This window comes from Plectropomus leopardus, chromosome 19 (assembly GCF_008729295.1).
Source record: "Plectropomus leopardus isolate mb chromosome 19, YSFRI_Pleo_2.0, whole genome shotgun sequence".
Taxonomy (NCBI): domain Eukaryota; kingdom Metazoa; phylum Chordata; class Actinopteri; order Perciformes; family Serranidae; genus Plectropomus; species Plectropomus leopardus.
The window spans coordinates 11503929-11522979 of NC_056481.1; the positions used below are offsets into that span (position 1 = coordinate 11503929).

At 42.7% G+C, this 19051-nt stretch overlaps 4 protein-coding genes across 8 annotated transcripts in view; 3 read left to right on the top strand and 1 right to left on the bottom strand.

Annotated features, from left to right (window-relative positions):
• Window positions 1-765: 765 nt before the first annotated feature.
• LOC121959207 (dual specificity phosphatase 29-like) lies at window positions 766-5188 on the top strand. Its single transcript, XM_042508430.1, has 4 exons — window positions 766-837; window positions 2015-2199; window positions 3844-4064; window positions 4822-5188. Exons 2-4 carry the CDS (start codon window positions 2045-2047, stop codon window positions 5046-5048), a joined length of 603 nt encoding a protein of 200 aa, XP_042364364.1. The 5' UTR covers window positions 766-837; window positions 2015-2044; the 3' UTR covers window positions 5049-5188.
• Window positions 5189-7452: 2264 nt separating this feature from the next.
• Window positions 7453-9466, top strand: LOC121958767 (dual specificity phosphatase 29-like). The gene is made up of 4 exons (XM_042507880.1): window positions 7453-7540; window positions 7707-7859; window positions 8086-8303; window positions 8776-9466. The coding sequence occupies exons 2-4, from the start codon at window positions 7732-7734 to the stop codon at window positions 8988-8990; spliced, it is 561 nt and encodes a 186-aa protein (XP_042363814.1). The 5' UTR covers window positions 7453-7540; window positions 7707-7731; the 3' UTR covers window positions 8991-9466.
• A 957-nt stretch (window positions 9467-10423) lies between these two features.
• LOC121958766 (dual specificity phosphatase 29-like) lies at window positions 10424-14027 on the top strand. 2 transcript variants are annotated; one of them, XM_042507877.1, is made up of 4 exons: window positions 10424-10505; window positions 10627-10846; window positions 10927-11150; window positions 12692-14027. In XM_042507877.1, the coding sequence occupies exons 2-4, from the start codon at window positions 10665-10667 to the stop codon at window positions 12910-12912; spliced, it is 627 nt and encodes a 208-aa protein (XP_042363811.1). In that variant the 5' UTR covers window positions 10424-10505; window positions 10627-10664; the 3' UTR covers window positions 12913-14027. The 2 variants fall into 2 exon arrangements, with proteins under 2 accessions (XP_042363811.1, XP_042363812.1); XM_042507878.1 differs by having other exon boundaries at window positions 10438-10505; window positions 10648-10846.
• An 89-nt stretch (window positions 14028-14116) lies between these two features.
• Window positions 14117-19051, bottom strand: part of kat6b (K(lysine) acetyltransferase 6B) — a 28628-nt gene continuing 23693 nt past the window's right edge. For all 4 annotated transcript variants that reach the window (XM_042507874.1, XM_042507876.1, XM_042507875.1 and 1 more), the window contains 2 exons: window positions 18372-18669; window positions 14117-18256 (listed from right to left, as the gene is read on the bottom strand). In XM_042507874.1, coding sequence (XP_042363808.1) covers window positions 15414-18256; window positions 18372-18669 — 3141 coding nt within the window. In that variant the 3' untranslated portion in view covers window positions 14117-15413. The remainder of the gene's footprint in view (window positions 18257-18371; window positions 18670-19051) is intronic.

Sequence of the window (19051 nt, forward strand, 5' to 3'; positions counted from 1 at the left end):
ATGTATTTGGGTACAAGAAACATAATGCATTTTGCAAATAGTAAACTTTACATGATATAAATAAATGTTTGTATCATTTGTACAAGTGTTCATCTTTTTCTTGTGTAATTCTCTTGGTGTATTATTTTTATGTTTTAGGCCTTAGGGTTTTGAATGTCCGTAAGGAATTTTTTAGTGTAAACCTTTAATCAGTTTTTTGTGCTTTCAATTAAATATGATGTAAAAAAGATCAGAAACTCCTGACCAAACGTCCAGATGTTGATTTAACACACATTTCACTGTGGAGCAGAATCTCAGTAGAGACTGTGTCAGCCGCACTGATCTAATTCTCTCGCTATTGAAAAAGCCGTGTCCTATCCTCCCTCCTGTGCTGCCTGGTAGCTCGGGTAACCTTAAAGGAATGCAGAAGATGATGCCAGAATTATTTTGGGCTGAGATTCAGATGTTAAAATAGCAAAAAAGGTTGCAGGGTAGATTACCAAGGAGAACTCAGACAGTTGTGCTGTCGACCTACATGTAGCTCTTGTACAGAGAGACCTTGAAAAGCAACGTTTCCAGCCAAGGCAAGTGTCTGCTAACAATGTGTTGTTGCAAATTTGTTGCAGATATTTGTTGGGAAATATTTACTAGACTGTAGTGTGTGAATTTACAGCACTGTATAGGTGAACATGTTTTATAAAGCACTTTAATAAACGAAGATGTACTGTGATGCATTGCCTGATGGATTACCACACTTTCTGCTTTTATTAATTTGCTCACAAATCCAGACGAACCACATCCGAAAGGCTAAAGAGGGAAGTGTAATTCATAAAACCACCAAGAAGAGGCCCTGAGGAGGTAAAAAAAAAAAAAAAAATCCGTTTTTATTTGCCCTCCATGTTAACCGTGGGCACTTTCCCATACATAGCATCTTTAATTACACAGAAGTAGAGCAGGAAGGACAGGTTAGCCTAAGGGGGGAGGCTATGAAAGCAGCGCTGCAGCTCAACATGCGCACCAGGGAAATCAGTTCTCTGCCCTGACTGTGGGAGGGAGGGAAGGGTTGTACTTATAGATCAATGAGGAGAAAGAAGAGCCTCCAGGTACCGCGGGCACATGTTGTACTTCAGCAAAGACACACTTTGCTCGATGCATGGAGCATATGCCAGGTCAGGTGCAGCTTTTTTTCTTGCATACACATGCAACCACGCAGACATGGATAAAGCCATCATGATGTTTGAGTGCAACTCCATACGCCGCGGCAGCTTAACAAAAGGTCACTGAAACAGAGTCGGTCTCAACGACTCATCCCTGCGGACGCGACAATACGTCTCCAAACCCTGAGTGCCACATTATGTCTCCGCACAGCAGCAGAATGCAAATAAGAAGTCGCTGCCATCGGTTTCTTTACTGTAACAATGCACACACATCGTTTGTACGTCCTCAGCCCGGAGCAGAATCACACAGCTGCCTAAATGGATGCTAATGTATACAGTATGCACAGTATAAGTCTCACACAGTGTGTAAATTGTAAATGCACAGGTTGGACTTGCCTGTAGGAAATGAAAAGCTGATGTTTATAGGCCTTGAATACCAATTTTCTGTATCTCTGGAGATAAATAAACCTAAGTGCTGCTGAACTGTAGATAAAATAATGAGAGCATCATAAGGTCAACTTACAATTATGTGTTCTTGTGGTCCTTTGCTGCTGTGGAGTGCATTTATTGGCATAATTACAGTCTATATTTCAAGGCCTCGATACCTGATGTTCCAATTAACGATCCTCAGTGTGATCCCACATTGTGTTTCTCTTTCAGCGTTACCTCTTTTCAATAAAGCCTGTTAGTCGTCACGAGTTATTAGGCATTCAAAGGAGATCAGATAGTGTCTGAAACTGTATCTGCACTTTCTTGCTTCAACTGAAAATTACTTTGGTGACTTTCTTAGCATCTTGATTATGAACATTTCTGTTGGTTCAACATACCTGCTGCTTAAACTCCCAGCTGATATCATTTGTGGTGCTTCTGTGCGACAGGTTATAGAAGCAGAGGTGGCGTATCCAGACATGCCCAGAGGCCTCAGCTGCTTGGCGAGCCCGGAGGGGGCAGACGGCAGGTATGAGACCCCCCCAGCTTCAGAGCTCCACAGGCTGATGTGGACAAAGAAAGGGAGCAGCAACCATCTGGATGAGGTTCAGCCCAGGATCTATATTGGAGACATGTGAGACCAAGCATGCTTTAAAAGGATATACAAAGTGTCAAGAAAGGTTTAGAAAACAATTAACTATAAGGAATTAATGGTTAAAGTCAGCCCAGTCGACAGAATGAAAAGTTGGCATTGTAGTTTCTGCAAACCATGTTAAAGTGACATAAGTTTTAGAGTTGCTGATCTGAAGTAGAGGATGATATTGGATGGAGTGACACATGGCAATACGGCTGCAAAACAGCAGGAAGCAGCAGACCGCCAACAAAAAACAAAAGCAGATCATTTTGCAGACAGTCGACACATTTCCAGTTGGGTTTTTGGCGACAAAAGTGGTTATTTTTAACAAAACGTCTGGACATCTCCAACCATTTTCATGGCGGTAAAATCCGGTATTTTTTAATGTTGCGTCAGGACGTTTCCAACGTCCTGACATTTGTGGCAATAAACCTGGTTAACTGTGGACAAATTCGTACATTTCCAGCCCTGTTTAAGATGGCAAAATTAGGTATTTTTTAATGACACACCATGACATTTCCAGCCATGTTTGCGGCAACAAAACCGTCTTTTTTATGACAACACATCAGGACGTTTCCAGCCTTGTTTGGTTTAAACAGTCTATTTCTATTTTAATCTGGTTGGCATACATAACACTCCAAATACACGCTGTTGGCTCATGCCAGCTTAGTGAATTATTTTTGCTAACATGTTCTCCATATTGTCAGTGTTCAAAGCTTGTTTCTGTTGCCACCTAACGGCAAAAAATTGTAATTGCAAATTTTATGATGATGTACCATTCTTCAGTATTTAGTGAGCACACCTTGTTATGCAGTACTTTTGGGTTGCCAGGTTTGCTAAACATTAGCATGTTGCCATGTCAACTTTGTAACTGTTACCACTGTAACATCAACAGTAAGCTATACACTAAACATAGACTGTGTGTAAAGAATATGTATAAACACACACACATATACAGTAAATAAATATATATATACACACACACATATACAATCTATGACACTAAACATTAGCTCATTTAGCTGCTCAGTTTACACAACTTGGCCACAAATGAAGCATTAGCACATGAACTTGCTAACAAGCCAACTTGCTAAATAAAAAATGTTTATTGTCGATGCACCAAAATGTTAATGTTGCTGTTAATGTTTTATTTGCCCTGGTTGTCTGGCTATCACCACCCAGATACAACAGAGGCGAAATGAATTTAGTTTGCAGTTTTTTAAGTGAAGAAAAGAAACTAAATAGCCACTCATCTTTGTAGTAACATCTGTTTTTGTGTATAATCCATAAACCTCCCTGCCAGGATTTTTTTTTGTACATCTATGGGGAAAGGTTGATCAATTATTTATTTATTCTTTTATCGTTGTTGTTGTTATTTGGATGAACAGAGAGAGCTACTGTGTTACACTGACTAAAAGGTCTCTTAAATGTAGGTCCAATTTGGCAACACAAACACTGTTTTAATTTATGCATTTAAGAGCTTATTAATTATCTATAAAGCATTAGTAAATGTTAAATCACGCCAACTTCTAAATAATTTATAGGCATTCCTTATTGCGCAATGGTCACATGTGTACTCACAGAAATGACATACCCTTCTTTCACTATGGCCTCTGATCGATAATTACGCTTTTTTCTCTTTAGGTATGCAGCCAAAGACAAGAGGACCCTTCAGGCTCACCACATCACGCATGTGCTTAACGCTGCCGATGGGAAGTTCAGTGTGAACACGGGCCCCAGCTTCTACCGAGACACCAAAATCACTTATCATGGAGTGGAAGCTTTTGACATGGAATCCTTTAACCTGAGTCCCTTCTTTTACCCAGCTGCCAATTTTATCAAGAACGCTTTGAGCTCGCCCACAGGTGAGGAGCTCTCGCCGGGCTCAAGGTATTTCTCATCATTTCTACACATTAACTTAAGGGAGACATTTTTTTTACAGAAACATTTGTCAGTCAATTCCCATTACAGCAGCCCCCAGTTGTATTAGTCATTAAAATGCAAATCAAACACTAAACATAATATCAAGCTAATATCTTTCCCCCACGGTAATCTTCTCATAAGCTCAGACCTTGGCCAGGAAAATTGGTTTTAAATGGATTGCCCTGGTAATTTGTAAGCAACACTTTTATTGGACATGGAAATTACACAATTATGTTTGTGGCCTGTGCCTGCCTGGCCTGTTATGCAAAGTGAAGTCGGTATCTGACATGACAGTAATAAGATGAGGCCTCCTCATTCACATGCTGGCTGATCGGGGGCTCCAGTGTGTGGCGGGGCCTACAGTAATCCCCAGCAGAAATACACACACGCCAAGACAGTTCAATTACGTGCTCCTATGCGCCCTAATCCTCGGGCCTGATAAGGAAGCGGGGATTACCGCGTGTAGAAACATTTGTTGCAATATTGTTGAAAACTTTTAGCCAGGAGTTAGAAGTACTCCTCTCTGTGATGTGCATGGTTTTTAATCCACAGAGGAGTAACTAATTAGACAGTTGGAATAAAGTTCACCACAATAATCCAGTCGTTGCAGGGTTGTAAATACAGACACAGAGCCGGGAGAGGATGGCTGAGCTCTGAAGAGATCCGCAGGGAGTGATGTTAAGTTTTTGTTTCTGGCAGGTAAAGTGTTTGTTCACTGCGCGATGGGTCTCAGCCGCTCGTCCACCTTGGTTCTGGCCTACCTGATGATCCACGAGAACATGACACTGGTGGATGCCATCAAAGCTGTCAGCGCCAATAGGAACATCTCACCTAATGCTGGTTTCCTGGAGCAGCTTCGAGAGCTGGACCAAAAGCTGCACTGCCAGGGATCATCGAGGAGCTGGAGCGCCAACAGGTGGACTTGAGATAAAACCCATCAGTCCATAAATTTGGATTATCTTGTTGAGTTTGAAGTAGATATTACAGCGAAGATATGAACAATGATCTAACTGTCTTGTCTTTGTAAGAAATATTCCATTTTGTGAAGAAATTAAACTGATTTAGAAACTCTGAATGATTTTTATTGTAATTATTAAATACTAACAAGACCAACAATGACTTAACATTGACATTGGCGTCACATTGCTGCCACCTCACCTAGCAGGAGTTTTCACTATTCTCTACTGGAAGAGATGTCTGTTCACTTCCCTAAAATCTGAGATTCAAACGTACATTGTAGAAGCTAAATAAGGTATGTCACCGTTAGAAAAAGCAAGCACTGTCCAATACGAGAGAAATATTGGTGGGGCAACAGACTTCAACAAAATACCGTTGTGGAGCTGAAGACTGTCTCCCTGTTGAAATGCATTTCCTCTGTCTAAACCTGACCCAAAGCCTTGGTTTTTATGGTTTGGTACTCATTACTTCTTGGTTTTATTATAATACCAGGTGTGTTTTAATTATTTAAGCACTTATTTTTACTTTAAGCACTTACATAATTCTATCTTAAATTATTAATATATTCAATTTATATATTTTCCTTATTTTAAATCAATTTTTACATATTTATTTTGCTATTTTTGTAATATTTCCTCTTCTATATTCTACCTCTCTTTTGAGAAAATAATAATTTGACATTTTACATTACATGCTTTATTTTGTATTATTCAACCTGTCATTTTAACACCAAAATTCAAGTCAAACTTTTTCTCCTAGACATTTTCCTCAAGCTTTTAAAAAGTAATTTTCGAAATTTGTTCAATCAATTTGTGGACCATTTTTTTAACAGGCTGCCTATTGCCTTTTTTCATGTTTTTGACAGAAATCCCATCTATTTTTTCAAGTCAAGCACAAGGAAACTGATGTCCCTCCAAGTTTCAAAGGGATTCATAATTTTTTTACTCACTTAGTCCTCCTACACCTGTGTCCCCCCCTACACCTGTGTCCCTCCTGCACCTGTGTCCCTCCCAAACCTATCACACTAAGACACTAAAATACAACACTGGCAAAGAAACCTGAGACCTGCAGCATAAACTGGGCTTGTCAGAGAGCGACAGTTAGCATTAGCAAAGTGAAAGTTTAGACGGTAAACAAGGTAGAGTGTGCCGTTTCTGGGTGTAAATCAGACACTGGAGTGTCCTTCATCTACAAAGATACCATTTATTTTTATATTTCACAGCCACTATCATCGTGTCAGCCACTGCCCGTTAGCTTACAAGCTAACAAGCTAACAAACGACATAAACAAATAAAGATGCTAACTGCACTTACCATTCTGATGCACCTGCTAGTCGACGTTTTTTGGTGCAAAACAGGCTCTTTGTCTGAGTTAAGTTGCGACTGAGATTTAAACATGTTTGGCTCAATCTGTCCGTTGTTTTCTCTGAGGCTAAAGTTAGCCATTTTAACGCGCACTGCTCTTTCACCGGTCAACTAGCGCGGCAGCGACGAGAAAGAGAAACCTACGGAAGCCGCGGTGGGCGGAGAGGACAGAAAAAATAGATCTGCTGCACGCCCCCCACTTTTTTAAAATACTTTTTATTTGGGGGAAAAAATGTTCAACATTTTAATCATAGAGTATTTTATTTATTTATTTATTTATTTTTACATAGCCTGTATATTTGGATAACAATTTTAGCCCTTTGAAACCTGAACAAATAATTTTGATTACTTTCAAAATGACAAGGGAAGGCAACAAGCTACATGGCAAGACATAGCCCAAAAAAGAACAGAAAAGTAGTATTAAAAAAGTTAAAACAAAAAAAAAAAATCTTGAAAGCCCTAACATCCAAAGCTGTTTTGAAAAACATCACCATGTTTTTAGTCATACTTTGTCCCACAGTTTAGCCATATCCCACACGAGGAGTTACAGGCCACCACACAAATTTACATACAATACAATTTGTTTTTATTATTATTATTTCAGTTTTTTTCACGTGCAATTCCTTTTTCCTGTGAAGCGGATTGTGAAACTTCATCTGACCTTTCATTGGCATGGGGGTGAGTAGCGAGCTTAACTAAACGTTCAGTGTTTCAGTGTAATAAGTAAGACTTCACGCAGTCATAGCTCCAGTAAACCCCTGAACAATTTGAACAAAACCTTTGTACAAATCTTTTTAATGAACAGATTCCAGTGATTCAGCACACTGAGAAGAACTGTTTCAAATCACTATCACTTCCTCAGCATGTTTTATATCACTTAGACTATTACAACTGTAATCAGTGCTGTGGTTGTGTAGTTAAAGTTGTCACAACACGAGCAGCCTGGCTTCTGTCACAGTCATCTGAGGAATAAATAGTCCACATTGCTCCTGCCCCACACTCTGGCATCTTCAGCTGTCTCGTTCCAGCGGGGCTTAGCCTCTAAACAACACTGATACTCTGCTCAGATGGCAAACAGAGTGAGCTGCACCAATAAGGTTAGAGTTTACTGTGGTTCCTTTCCAAATGCCTACAGGAAGAAAAACTAGCACGGCGGCAGCAGTAACTTCTCTAATTTTCCATCCAAGAACATCAAGTATTTGGGGAAAGTATCAAACTGTTATCTAAGTGTTGAGCTGAATATATTCTGTGATAATTATACAGCAACACTGAAGTGAAAGATGAAGATATGAGCCCAGAGGAGGAGCCAGAGTATCAGACACCGCCCACCTGCGATCTGCTCAGCCGTCTGCTGAAGAACAGACGCCCCACTGGAGCTGTCAACGAGGTTTGGCCCAACCTCTACATCGGAGACGCGTAAGTGACATTCTCACTTTGGGGCCCCACAGAAATATGGTGATCTGATTGTGAGACTGTTGCTGCAAACAAGTCCAGTATTTGGCCAACTCATGGGACAAATATAAAATCTGTACATTTGAGTCACCAGTGATGCATTTGCAAACATACGCTAACAGAGCTGGCTACAGGCGAGAGAAACCACAGAGGGCTGCACTTGCTGTATCATGTCTTGTGTTGTTAACAGGGCCACAGCTCAGCACAAGACCCTGTTAGTGGATCTGGGAATAACACATGTGGTGAATGCTGCAGATGGCCCCCAGCACATTGACACAGGGCCACATTTCTACAAAGACACCAACATACAATACCATGGCGTGGAAGCACCAGACTGTAAAGACTTTGACTTGAGCCCATTCTTCACTGAGACGGCTGATTTCATTCATGGTGCTCTGAATCAGAAAGGTACCACTTAAGTCTATTTAACGGATAGAAAACAAAAGAAAAACAATGGTTTAGGGTTGCATGGCAGAAATATTGTGGTATAGAGAAACTTGACAAGATGCATCTTCTAGCTAAAAATCTAATTGTAATATTAAGCAATTTAATTATTGTTTTAATTTAGTTTTATGTGCATAAAAATCCCCCTTTTCATTTAAGAGAATACATTTTTTGCACTTTGCACTAAAATCTTTGTGAAAAACAATGACAAAAAAAGTGTGAATGGAGCAACTTGACACTTTGTTTTTCATTCAGGATGTTAACCCTTGAGCTGACTGTCTTGTTACATTCCTGAATTAGGAAAATGAATATAAAAACAAAAGTGATACGTTATTTGCAGCTAGACCCATTCTGATAATTATCTAGCTATATGAGATATGGTGTGCATGCCTTATATAGAAACATTTAAAGTTACTTTTTCCTCTTGTCTGTGTAGGTAAGGTGCTCGTCCACTGTGCACGAGGAATCAGCCGCTCAGCGACTTTAACGCTGGCCTTCCTCATGATCAAAGAAAGACTTAACCTCGTAGAGGCTGTGGAGGCCGTTCGCAGGCACAGAAACATCCTTCCAAATGTTGGATTTCTGAATCAGCTCTGTCAGCTGGACTCTTCTTTGGCTCTGCAGAGGAAACAACACAACATCAAGGAGTGAAGAAATATCTATCTATCTAGCTATCAATCCAGCATTGCTTCTGACTTGACTTGAACTGTCTCAAATGACCTTTGACTTTACTTGATGTAATCTTGAATGACTTGTGTCTTGACTTGGACTTGTCTCAAATGACTTGACATGAAAAAAACCCCACAAATCTACTGTGAGCTGGTTTTCATATTGAACAGAAAGATTTGAAACCACTGGCTGTTTGCAATGTCGGGAAAAACAGATCAAATAAATGTGTACAGCATGTGAAAAACAGTCAGCAAAAATGCAAAGTACACGTGAATTGTAGTTAAGGAGTTGAAACATACAGAAACACTGCTGTGGTCACAAACACAGCACAATCGATATCACAGAGGCCATTAAAACAAATGTAGCATGACTCCCCCCCCCACTGCTCTTGAACATCACAAAGACAGTGTACACCTATAAATAAACAATGCTCCACTTATATATTCACATTTCTCAAAATACTGCGTCTTAACTGCTGCAATCCAGCGCGGTACAGTTAAAACTGTGATGTCTAAAGAGGCTTGATACGAGATGATAAAAATATGCCGGCATGGTTCTGAGTGTGTATACAGATTCAGGTCAGACTTTGAAAAGAGATGAAACGCTGAAGCCATCTTAATAAGAGATGCTCTCCAGAGCACACTGGGAGAAAAAGAGATAGAGAGAGAGAGAGAGAGAGAGAGAGATGCTGTCAAAATAAAAGGAATTGGATATCACAGGTTTAATGATTTCACTGTCAGAATGAATGATGGCAGAGTATGAAGATATGAGGGAAAAATAAAGGAGTCTGATGGTGTGAAAACTCTGTCTGACATGTTAGCAGCTTCATCCAGCCATTCTGCAATACAGTCATCATCACACTCTCACTTTGGGGGCTCGCATTTAGATCGCTGAATGGACCATGCATATCATATAACCACGAATCAAAGACATGTGCCATCCTGTGAAAAACCTCATCTGTCTAACAGTCTGACACATTTCAGCTCTCTTTTGGCCCCACGAGGCTCCAGAAAATGCAGAACATCCTTAACGGGTGTTGTGAGGCAGCGCTTACACGTTTTCTCCCGGCGTCTGAAGACGCGCAGAAAGGCTAAAAGAGACTGACACAATTTCAAGGAGTCGCTCATACCGCTCAGAGTGTTCACTCCAGTGAATTTGGGTATCCTTTGGCAAGTGTAAAGTTTGGGTAAGCACAGCTTCCTGCCAGCAGTGGAGATTAAAGTTGTGTGTTTAGAAGTGGATGGCAGGGACTGGCTGGGTGGAAGTTTTCCCCACAGGCAGGGAACGTGGCAGCTAAGGTCAGAGGCCCGCCACATCACAGCCCTAAAAATATCCTCAGCATTTGATGCCCGTCACAGAGCGGTTATACAATCTGTGCCCTCGCTTGAGCCTGCCAGAATTAAACCTAACCATGTTCTGCCTTTAAGGACTGCGTCACAACAAGCTGTCCGAATCATGAAAACAAAATTTCCAAGCAAGAGGGACTTCAGTTTGTTGGTGAGTGGTGTTGGAGATGCATGTGAGAAACAAAACTGTATTTTGTCATGATTGCAGAGGGAGAAAAGTGGAGAGAGAAAGAGAAAAAAAGCAAGTGTGGTATTTCTTTTCCCCCCTTAAGCTAATAAATCATGTGTGAAAGGAAGCCACAGTGAGAAAATGGCTTCTCACAACTCAAAGACTGGCACAAAGATAAATGTTGCAAAGGCAGCGGAGGAATCCAGTCCAGTGGATGAATATGTCACACCTGGGGGCTATGAGCTGGAGAAAATCCTCAATCGTGGGAGTGTGGCTTACACTCATGTCAACGAGGTCTGGCCTAATGTCTACATCGGGGACGAGTGAGTAAAAATGTGTTAAATTAATAAACTGAATAAAATAACGGAGGATTAAAATAATATCCATGACCATTTTTTTGCAGGGAGACTGCAAAGGACAAGTATAAACTGAAGAGGATGGGGATTACGCACATTTTCAACGCAGCGGAGGGTACGTGGAACAACGTGGACACCGGAGCTGGTTACTACAGCGACATGGACGTCGTCTACTATGGAGTGGTCGCAGAGGACGTCGCAACCTTTGACCTCAGCCAGTATTTCTTCTCTGCTGCAAAGTTTATAGAAAAAACACTGAGCAATCCCCAGAGTAAGAAAACACACAAAGTAATCGCTAAAGGGTCATTTCAGCCACATCACAGAAATAAGTTAGCTGTTTCTAATCTTTATCGTTTTTCACCCCGTTTACACTTGGTTTTAAAATCCGCCTTGATTGGATCACAAAGGGACAGCACAAAATACGTTCAGTATTAATAAGTGTAAAAGACCACCTCATTGTCATATAGTCAGTCAAACCACCTGTCAAGCCAAATTGCCGGACAAAATGCTGGCGTTGTATGTTTCTGCAAACCATGGATAGATTAAATTTGTACATTATTATGTAGCGGTTATGTTGAAACTGAAGTTAACATGTGCTTAGGCACAAAAGAAAAAGATCATGTTTTGGCTTAAAATACTCAGTTTTAGTGCTCTATCTTGGCAGGACACACAGCGATGTCTCGATTAAAAAAACAGCCTATTTTTCTCACTAAAAAGCAACTGGTTTCATTGTCTGTTAGATTATAGACTCAGTCACTTCAGAAATGGTGATATTATACCTGTGAAATGTGCAAATGTAACAAATCCATGGTTTGCATTAACATATAAGACCAAGATTTGCTTCTGGGCAGAGGTGGTTTGGATTGCTTTTAAACACTAATGCATCCTGATGGATGTAACAGGAAAGCAACGTCATCAATGCAAGATGTGGTGGTTGTTTTGGTGACAGCTATCACTACTCAATCCATACCGCAAACCCAATATGTTCAGATTCTATCCCCTGTCCTAATCCTAACCATTCCACGTCAATACCTCAACAGATTGGGTTTCTAGTGCAGATTGGGCAGCGAAAACTGTGCAACAACGCTCTATAATTTCCCTTTCCCACTGAACAAAAAAGCCCACTGATAACTGACTTTTGTATTTATGGGAAAGGCAACAATCAGCATTAATTTTCTGGACAAATGACTACAATAATCATGGGCACTCATTGGCAGTTATGTAAATATGACACCATATGCACCTCTCTGGTTCCCAAGTGTAAACCGGGTCTTTGTTGTAAAGACTTTGAGATATTTGTGCAGAAACATCCACTACAACTGAGTACGTAGGGTGATGAAGGTTGGTTATGGTGCTTAAAGATAAAAAAAAAGTCTTTCAGATGTAATTCTTCACTGCTTTGAGAACCAAAGCTGAAATCTATTTCACTATCATTTGTTTTGAAGATAATTGCCCTTAAACTTCAGTTATTATTCTTGTATGTTGAACATAGAGGGAATTTTCATTTGTGGAGATAAAAGACATGAAAAAATACATTTTTTATTTTTTAGACACAACTTTGTAGTTTCTAAGAATTATATACAGAATTTAGTTTTTCACAGGTACTTTTGACAGTGAAAGCTGTGGATTATCTACGTGGAAATGGCAGGAATCTCAGTCATGGATATTTCTAAACCAAAACTTTCTGCATGGTTAATAAAGACATGAAAGATTATGTGATTTGAGTGAATTGACCCTTTTTAAATTGCCAAAAAAATAAGAATAAATGTGTACTATAGCCATTGCCTGAGTGTGTGATTCATGCGTCTACAGATAAACTGCTGGTGCACTGTGTGATGGGAAGGAGTCGGTCCGCCACCCTTTTCCTCGCCTACCTCATGATCTGCGAGCACATGACGGTGGTCGACGCCATCGAGCATGTGAAGAAACGCAGGAGGATCGTCCCCAACTGGGGTTTCCTGAAGCAGCTGAGAGAGCTCGACATGCTGCTCCTGGAGAAAAGAGAAGACTCGACAGAGCAGAGCAGATGTTAGCACTCGGGGGCAAGTTGAGACTCAGGTCGAGCCTGAAGTCACTGGAGACGAGTTCAAGTCGAGTGCCAAGTAATTTGAGACAAAGCAATTAATGTAATTTAGGTCGCTGGTCATTCAAGTCCAAATCACATCACAAGCCATTCAGTACAAGTTAAATAAAAGTACTTTGAGACATGATCAAGTTAAAACTCAAGTCAGAAGTCCAGGTCAAGTAAAAAGTCATTTGAGACAACTTAGACTTAAATCTCAAGTCATTAAAGACAAGTCAAAATTTTATTAAAGCGAATTTAAAGCCAAGTCTCATGTCATTCAAGACAAGTCCAATTAAAGTTTCACGTAATCCGAGACAATTCCGAGACGAGTCTCAAGTAATTTGTGAAAGGTCAAGTCTCAAGCCGAGTCTCAAGTCATATGAGACTAATCTAAGTCAGGTCAAAAGTAATTTGATACGAGACCAAGCTGAGGCTCAAGTAATTTGACAAAAATTCAAGCCAAATCTCAACTAATTTCATACAAGTCCAAGTCAAGTGCCAGGTCTACAGAGACAAGTCTTAGTTATTCAAGACAAGTCCAATTTAGGTCTCAAGTAATTTCAAACAAGTCCAAGTTTAGTCCCACCTAATTTGTGAAAAAGCCAAGTTTCAAGTCAAGTTTCAAGTCATTTAAAACAAATCTGAGTCAGGTCAAAGGCATTTTTCTAAACTTTCAACCTGAAAGTCTTGCAATCTGTGACAAGTTCACATCAAATCCCAAGCCAATTGATACAAGTCTGAGTCAAGTGCCAGGTCTATCACAGCGAGCAATTAATTTAAGACAAGTCCAGGTCTCTAGTAATATGTTAAAAAGTAAAGTCTCAAGACAAGATTCAAGTCACTGAAGAGAAGTCAACTGAAAGCAATGTTAGAAAAATCCAGATTAAGTATTCAGTCTACTGGTGTCTATCTGATCAACTCTCAAGTCATTTTACAAGTCCAAATTGTAAGATAAGTTACAATATTTCAGGTGCTGAATGCTGTTGGTGTGCATTTTAAGTTGTGTACACAGTTTTTTTCCCCAAGAAAATCAAGTCTGAATCAAGGGCGGTCAAGTTTCTGCAGAGTAAACGGCTGCCTGGATGACCACAAACTCATATCTATGATTGCCTTCTCATTCTGTGATACGCCTCAGGCTATTAAATGTTTCAAATTAAAGGAGAACAATCAAGTACATGGTCAATCATAATTTATTCTTATGCTAAAATGTACAGCATTTTAAGTGACTGACAAAAGGAGAAAAGTCATAAATACAAGAATGTCATTCTGTCCGATTTTTGTGCACATAGCCAGGTATTTCCCCCCTGTTCTTACCAGCAACTCTGTACAGGTACAAAGGCTACAAAAGAGCAATATAAACAAAAACACAAGTACAAGTTGCGTTTTACATGCAATCCATTAGCTTAGTTTGGTCTATTCACAGGCTCTATTCTTCTACACTTCGGTAAAATATAAATCCAACATTTTATAAAGATAGAAAACAAATCTACAGATGGAATGAAAACGTAGCTTTAAAGGCATTATGTAAAATATCAACTTTGGACTAAATTTATATTTTCTTTATTGTTATTCATCGTTATAATCATTTAGTTCTTTTAAATTCTGCCACATTTCTGGACATTTTGAAATGTTTTAGAATTTTTCAGGGTACAAACACTGAGATATGCTTTGTTATTTTTGACAGAAATCAGTCTGCTTTATTAAACAGAAAGCTGCCTCAAGGAGATCTGTTACAAAAGACTTCAGAATTATACATACATAGCAATAAAACCTCTCAAACCGAACAGAAAACAGGACTAAGTTTACATTTTTTTTTTACATTATTAGAATTAACAAAATATAGTTTCATCTTTCTCCCTGTGGAGGGAAACCTAATAAAGGCCAGATATCTTTAAAATGGCTTGCTATTAAGCACAACACTTGTACAGTACTACTCAATGCACTGTCACTAACAGAGACTGAAGCATGCTAGTTGTCACTTTACAAAATAAGTACAATAATTTAAATATACAAAGGCATGAGTATAGTACAAACTAATTGTCAGCACTGTTAGACAGGTACACTGAACAGGTTCAAACAGCCACTAACTCCACTTGTAGCAGGCACATTAAATGGCTTCATTTGAGGCTGCTACACGACTGCAAGACCACTGATGAAATCTCTACTGCTGAGCTCTGAACCCGCCTGCTCTAAAGACACATCAGAGACACTAACACTAATTAAATAGATTTTCATCATAATGATGTAAGGCTTCCCATTTGGAGAAACAAAAATACTTTTTAACATTAGCTTCAAAGTTTACTCATTGATGAAAATTTTTGCATTCTTTCCAAGTGCTGCTGCTGGTTTTTAAGTCATAAACAATAATAAAAAGACACCAAAAAAAAAAAAAGGGGAAAAAAGGCCAGATCAGTGCATCTTCAAACAGCAAAATGCACGTGAGAAGGACCAGCTCAGTCCTGCGGAGAGTTACCGCCTGATGAAAGGCCCTTTCAGGGACTGCTTGGACATGCCTGTGTTCATGTAACCATGGTGACCAGCTGGAGTGTACACCATGTTGCCATGTGGTGGAGCCTGCATGGGCTGCTGGGGGTATGGCTGTGTTCCCATCATGCCCATCTGCATAGAGTACTGGGGTGACTGGTTCATATAGGCATGGTTGCCATGGTAGCCGCTGTTCATCATGGGCTGGCTCATGCTGTAGCCATTCATGGCGTTGAGGGAGGGCATGTTCATGGAGTTGACGTTGTAGGCCGGCGCCGGCATGATATTCACGCTCATGTTCATGCGCGGCATGGCGGCCAGCGTCCTGGATGGCGCCTGCATGGCCACAGTCTGCGTCGGCCGGGCATACATCTGCTGCTGGTGGTGCGACAGCGGGGCGGACTTGGAGCGTGCCGAGATGTGACTCTTGGAGGCCATTTGGGGCTGGATCCGCTGCGAGGGCGGGATGCCCATGTTGCGCTGCAGCATCATTGGTGGCGGGGAGCTGAGATTTGGGGGCGGGGTCATGGTGGCCTGCACCTGTGGGTTAGGGACTCGATGCGGGGTCTGGGACAAGGAGACCAGGCTGGAGTGCTGAGATGACAGCGACGGGGTGTTTGCATAAGATGTGATGGGGTGTGAGGCCGAGTGGTTGAAAGGCAGCGAGTGAGGGTGGTCAATGAACGTGTTGGTGAACTGCTGCAGCTTGGCCAGACTGAGGCCAGATGACTGGGAGTAGTGCCCGCTGCCGTACTCCCCCTGGTGGTTGATCCGCTCATAGAGGGCGAAATTTGGGTTGCCAGATTCAGGGATGTCCGCCAGCTGCATGGTGGTGGTGAAGTTGGTGGGGATGGCACACTGTGCCATGGGCTGCTGCTGGCCGTGCTGACTGTGTTGATTGTGAAGGCTATGCTGAGCGTGCTGATTGTGCTGGCTGAGCTGATTGTGCTGCAGGTGGTGATTGTGGTGGTGACTATGCTGGTTGTGGGGATTGTGTTGACTGTGCTGGCTTAGCTGATTGTGAGGACCATGCTGATTGTGTTGGCTGTGCTGATTGTGTGGGCCGTGCCTGCTGTGGGAGTTGTGTTGACTGTGTTGGCTGCGCTGGCTGTGTTGACTGTGCTGGCTGTGTTGACTATGCTGGCTGTTGCTGGGAGGCCTCTCCACCACCACGCAGCCCTGCGGCGACTTGACGTTGCAGTGCGGCGGTGAGCTCAGGCTGTTTTGCTGAATCATCCCGCAGCTGCCAGGGTTCACAGCGGCCATTTGCTGGCTCACGGCGCAGCTGCTCTGGGCCAGGCCGCTGGGGGGGATGCTGCCGTAGGAGCAGCTGTTCTGGGAGGGGCCTGCCCCACAGATGCTGCCCCCCATGGTGGAGTCATAGCTGCTGGGGTTCTCGTAGTTCTCCGTGGTGCTCTCGATGCTGCCCAGATCGCTGAAGCCGCTGTCCACCACCTGCTGCGAGTGGTCCGACACCGACGGCACATCCATCATGGGGCTCGTCTCCATGTTGTGGAGCGAGGGCACTGAGATGGCACTGTGGTCAGGGCTGATCTGAGTGTAGCCGCTCTCCAGGATGGAGACCGCCGGGCTGTTAACGGAGCGTACTGACTGGCTGGGATGGGACTGCGCGGAGGAAAGGGGACTGCTGTGGTCTGACTGGGGGCAGTCATCCAGCGAGGTGAGCTGGGGGCTCTGGGCCACGTGGGCGTAGGTCTGCAGGGGCCTGCAGGGCTCCTGGCTCTCCACACAGTCCTGGAAAACATTCTCCCTCTCAGTCTCCTGCGTCAGGGACTGAACTGCTTGGGCCGTCTCTGAGTCAATCTCTGTGCAGATTGGGGGATCCTCCCTCAGCACGGGACTGAGCGCTGGCCTCTCCGCAGGCTGAGGAGGCGGGTGATCCGGACAAGGACTTGATGTGCTCTCCTCCTCTGACTCAGAGTCTACAGGATTATCAGAGTCTACAGCTGCTACTGAAGCGACTGCTACTGCTTCAGGTGGTGGTGTTGCTACTGTCGTTTCCGTCGCTGCCTCCTGGGTGCTTTCTGCAGCGGTAGCTGGTTCCTCTTCACTACACGGCACTGTAGAAACCTGCTGACTCAACTCAGAGTCATTGTCTTCTTTTGGATCTAAAAAAGCTGGGGTGCATTCCGGTTCTTCTTTCGAACTCTCTTCCAACTCTGCTTTACCGCTCTCAGGTTCTGCTGTCTTACTCTGACTGTCATCTTCATCATCTGCATCGCGATCCTCGACTTGAGTTCTCTGCTCGTCCTCCTCCTCCTCCTCTGCGTTGTCATTCTCCAGTGATTCAGCACCCGCTGCGCTCTGTTCCACATCTTTGGCTGGGGAGTCCTGCCCGTGTTCACTCTCCTGCTGGTCGTCTTCGGGTGGCTCTGGGGAATCACCTCTGTCCTCAGGCCTGGGGGTCGTGGCTACAGGTGAGGCGGCAGGCGAGCACACTGGAGACGCCACAGGCGATCCTTCAGGGGAGCTCGACTTCTGGGAGACATGATCAACTGGACTCGGGGGGTCGGAGAGGAGCCTGTCTAGCGTTACATCAGGACTTGCTGAGCCTCTGCCTGCTTTGCTGCCCTCATCTGCGCTGATAATATCCTGGTCTGGTTCCTCTTTTGCTTCTTCAGTGTGAATATGGTGCTGCTCCGCCTCCATTGGGGTTTCAGGGGGGGTGTAAAGGTTGAGTTTGAAACCCATCTTTCGTTCGTTCTTGAGTCGCCATTTAGGAGGGCCACGTTTCACTCCTTTCGGCCAGCCTTTCTTCCGTTTCACTGGACGGGGTCTGCTGGGTCTCTTAGAGAGGATGTCAGCTCCTACAGGTCAGAAATGAAAATACACTTTAATGTTCTGCCAGAGAAATACAACACACTGCTGTTTAACTATTTAATGAGAGATAATGTGTATTTATGACAGTCAGGATGCAAATACCTTCACTCCAGTGCTCATGATTGTCTTTCTGTGCATTTTTCTCCAGCCTCGGGCGACCTCTCCGCCTTTTCATTGGTGTAATTGGTGTCTTGTCCTCCTGTTCCTCCTCCTCATCTTCTTCTTCTTCCTCCATCTCGCCCACTCTGCAGGTGCGCTCCAGCAGGGGCATAGGACGCTCGTCCTCCGAGTTATCGAACGGCTCGTTCAGCACCTCCGTCGTCTCTGAGATGGTTTCTGTTGTTACACTGCTGTTTATTCTCTTTCTTTTACGCCCTCTCTTCTTGAGCACAATGGTTCTCTGCAAAAACAAAAGAGGAGTCAATGGAATCAAAAGAAAAGCTCCATCAGAGTCGTATAAAAAAAACTGAAAACAAGGGCACTAGGTGGATGACCTCCATGCGGAAATAGCAGAAATTCATTCAGGTTTTTGTGTTAAATGTAAAATGTTGAAACCACACTGTGAGACTAAATGTTTGAGCGACGCAGCCTGGTGTGGAAAACCACAAATGAGACGGGCAGAGTAAGCAGAAACCACAGTCTATATTTTACATTCCCCAGTTGTTTCCCACTGGCTGCCTACGACTCGACCGCTTTCCTCTCCGAAATCCTCCACAAGAAGAATGTGAAATCAATACTGTAACTAATGCACTAAATAAACTCCGACAGCCAGCGTCCTTCTT

Bases quoted from the DNA above. Each gene is read 5' to 3' on its own strand.
- LOC121959207 (XM_042508430.1), top strand. From the start codon at position 2,045: ATGCCCAGAGGCCTCAGCTGCTTGGCGAGCCCGGAGGGGGCAGACGGC. The intron at 2,200-3,843 runs GTGAGACCAAGC...TTTTCTCTTTAG, and splicing joins AGGATCTATATTGGAGACAT to GTATGCAGCCAAAGACAAGA. The intron at 4,065-4,821 runs GTGAGGAGCTCT...TGTTTCTGGCAG, and splicing joins CGCTTTGAGCTCGCCCACAG to GTAAAGTGTTTGTTCACTGC.
- LOC121958767 (XM_042507880.1), top strand. From the start codon at position 7,732: ATGAGCCCAGAGGAGGAGCCAGAGTATCAGACACCGCCCACCTGCGAT. The intron at 7,860-8,085 runs GTAAGTGACATT...TGTTGTTAACAG, and splicing joins AACCTCTACATCGGAGACGC to GGCCACAGCTCAGCACAAGA. The intron at 8,304-8,775 runs GTACCACTTAAG...TTGTCTGTGTAG, and splicing joins TGGTGCTCTGAATCAGAAAG to GTAAGGTGCTCGTCCACTGT.
- LOC121958766 (XM_042507877.1), top strand. From the start codon at position 10,665: ATGGCTTCTCACAACTCAAAGACTGGCACAAAGATAAATGTTGCAAAG. The intron at 10,847-10,926 runs GTGAGTAAAAAT...ATTTTTTTGCAG, and splicing joins AATGTCTACATCGGGGACGA to GGAGACTGCAAAGGACAAGT. The intron at 11,151-12,691 runs GTAAGAAAACAC...ATGCGTCTACAG, and splicing joins AACACTGAGCAATCCCCAGA to ATAAACTGCTGGTGCACTGT.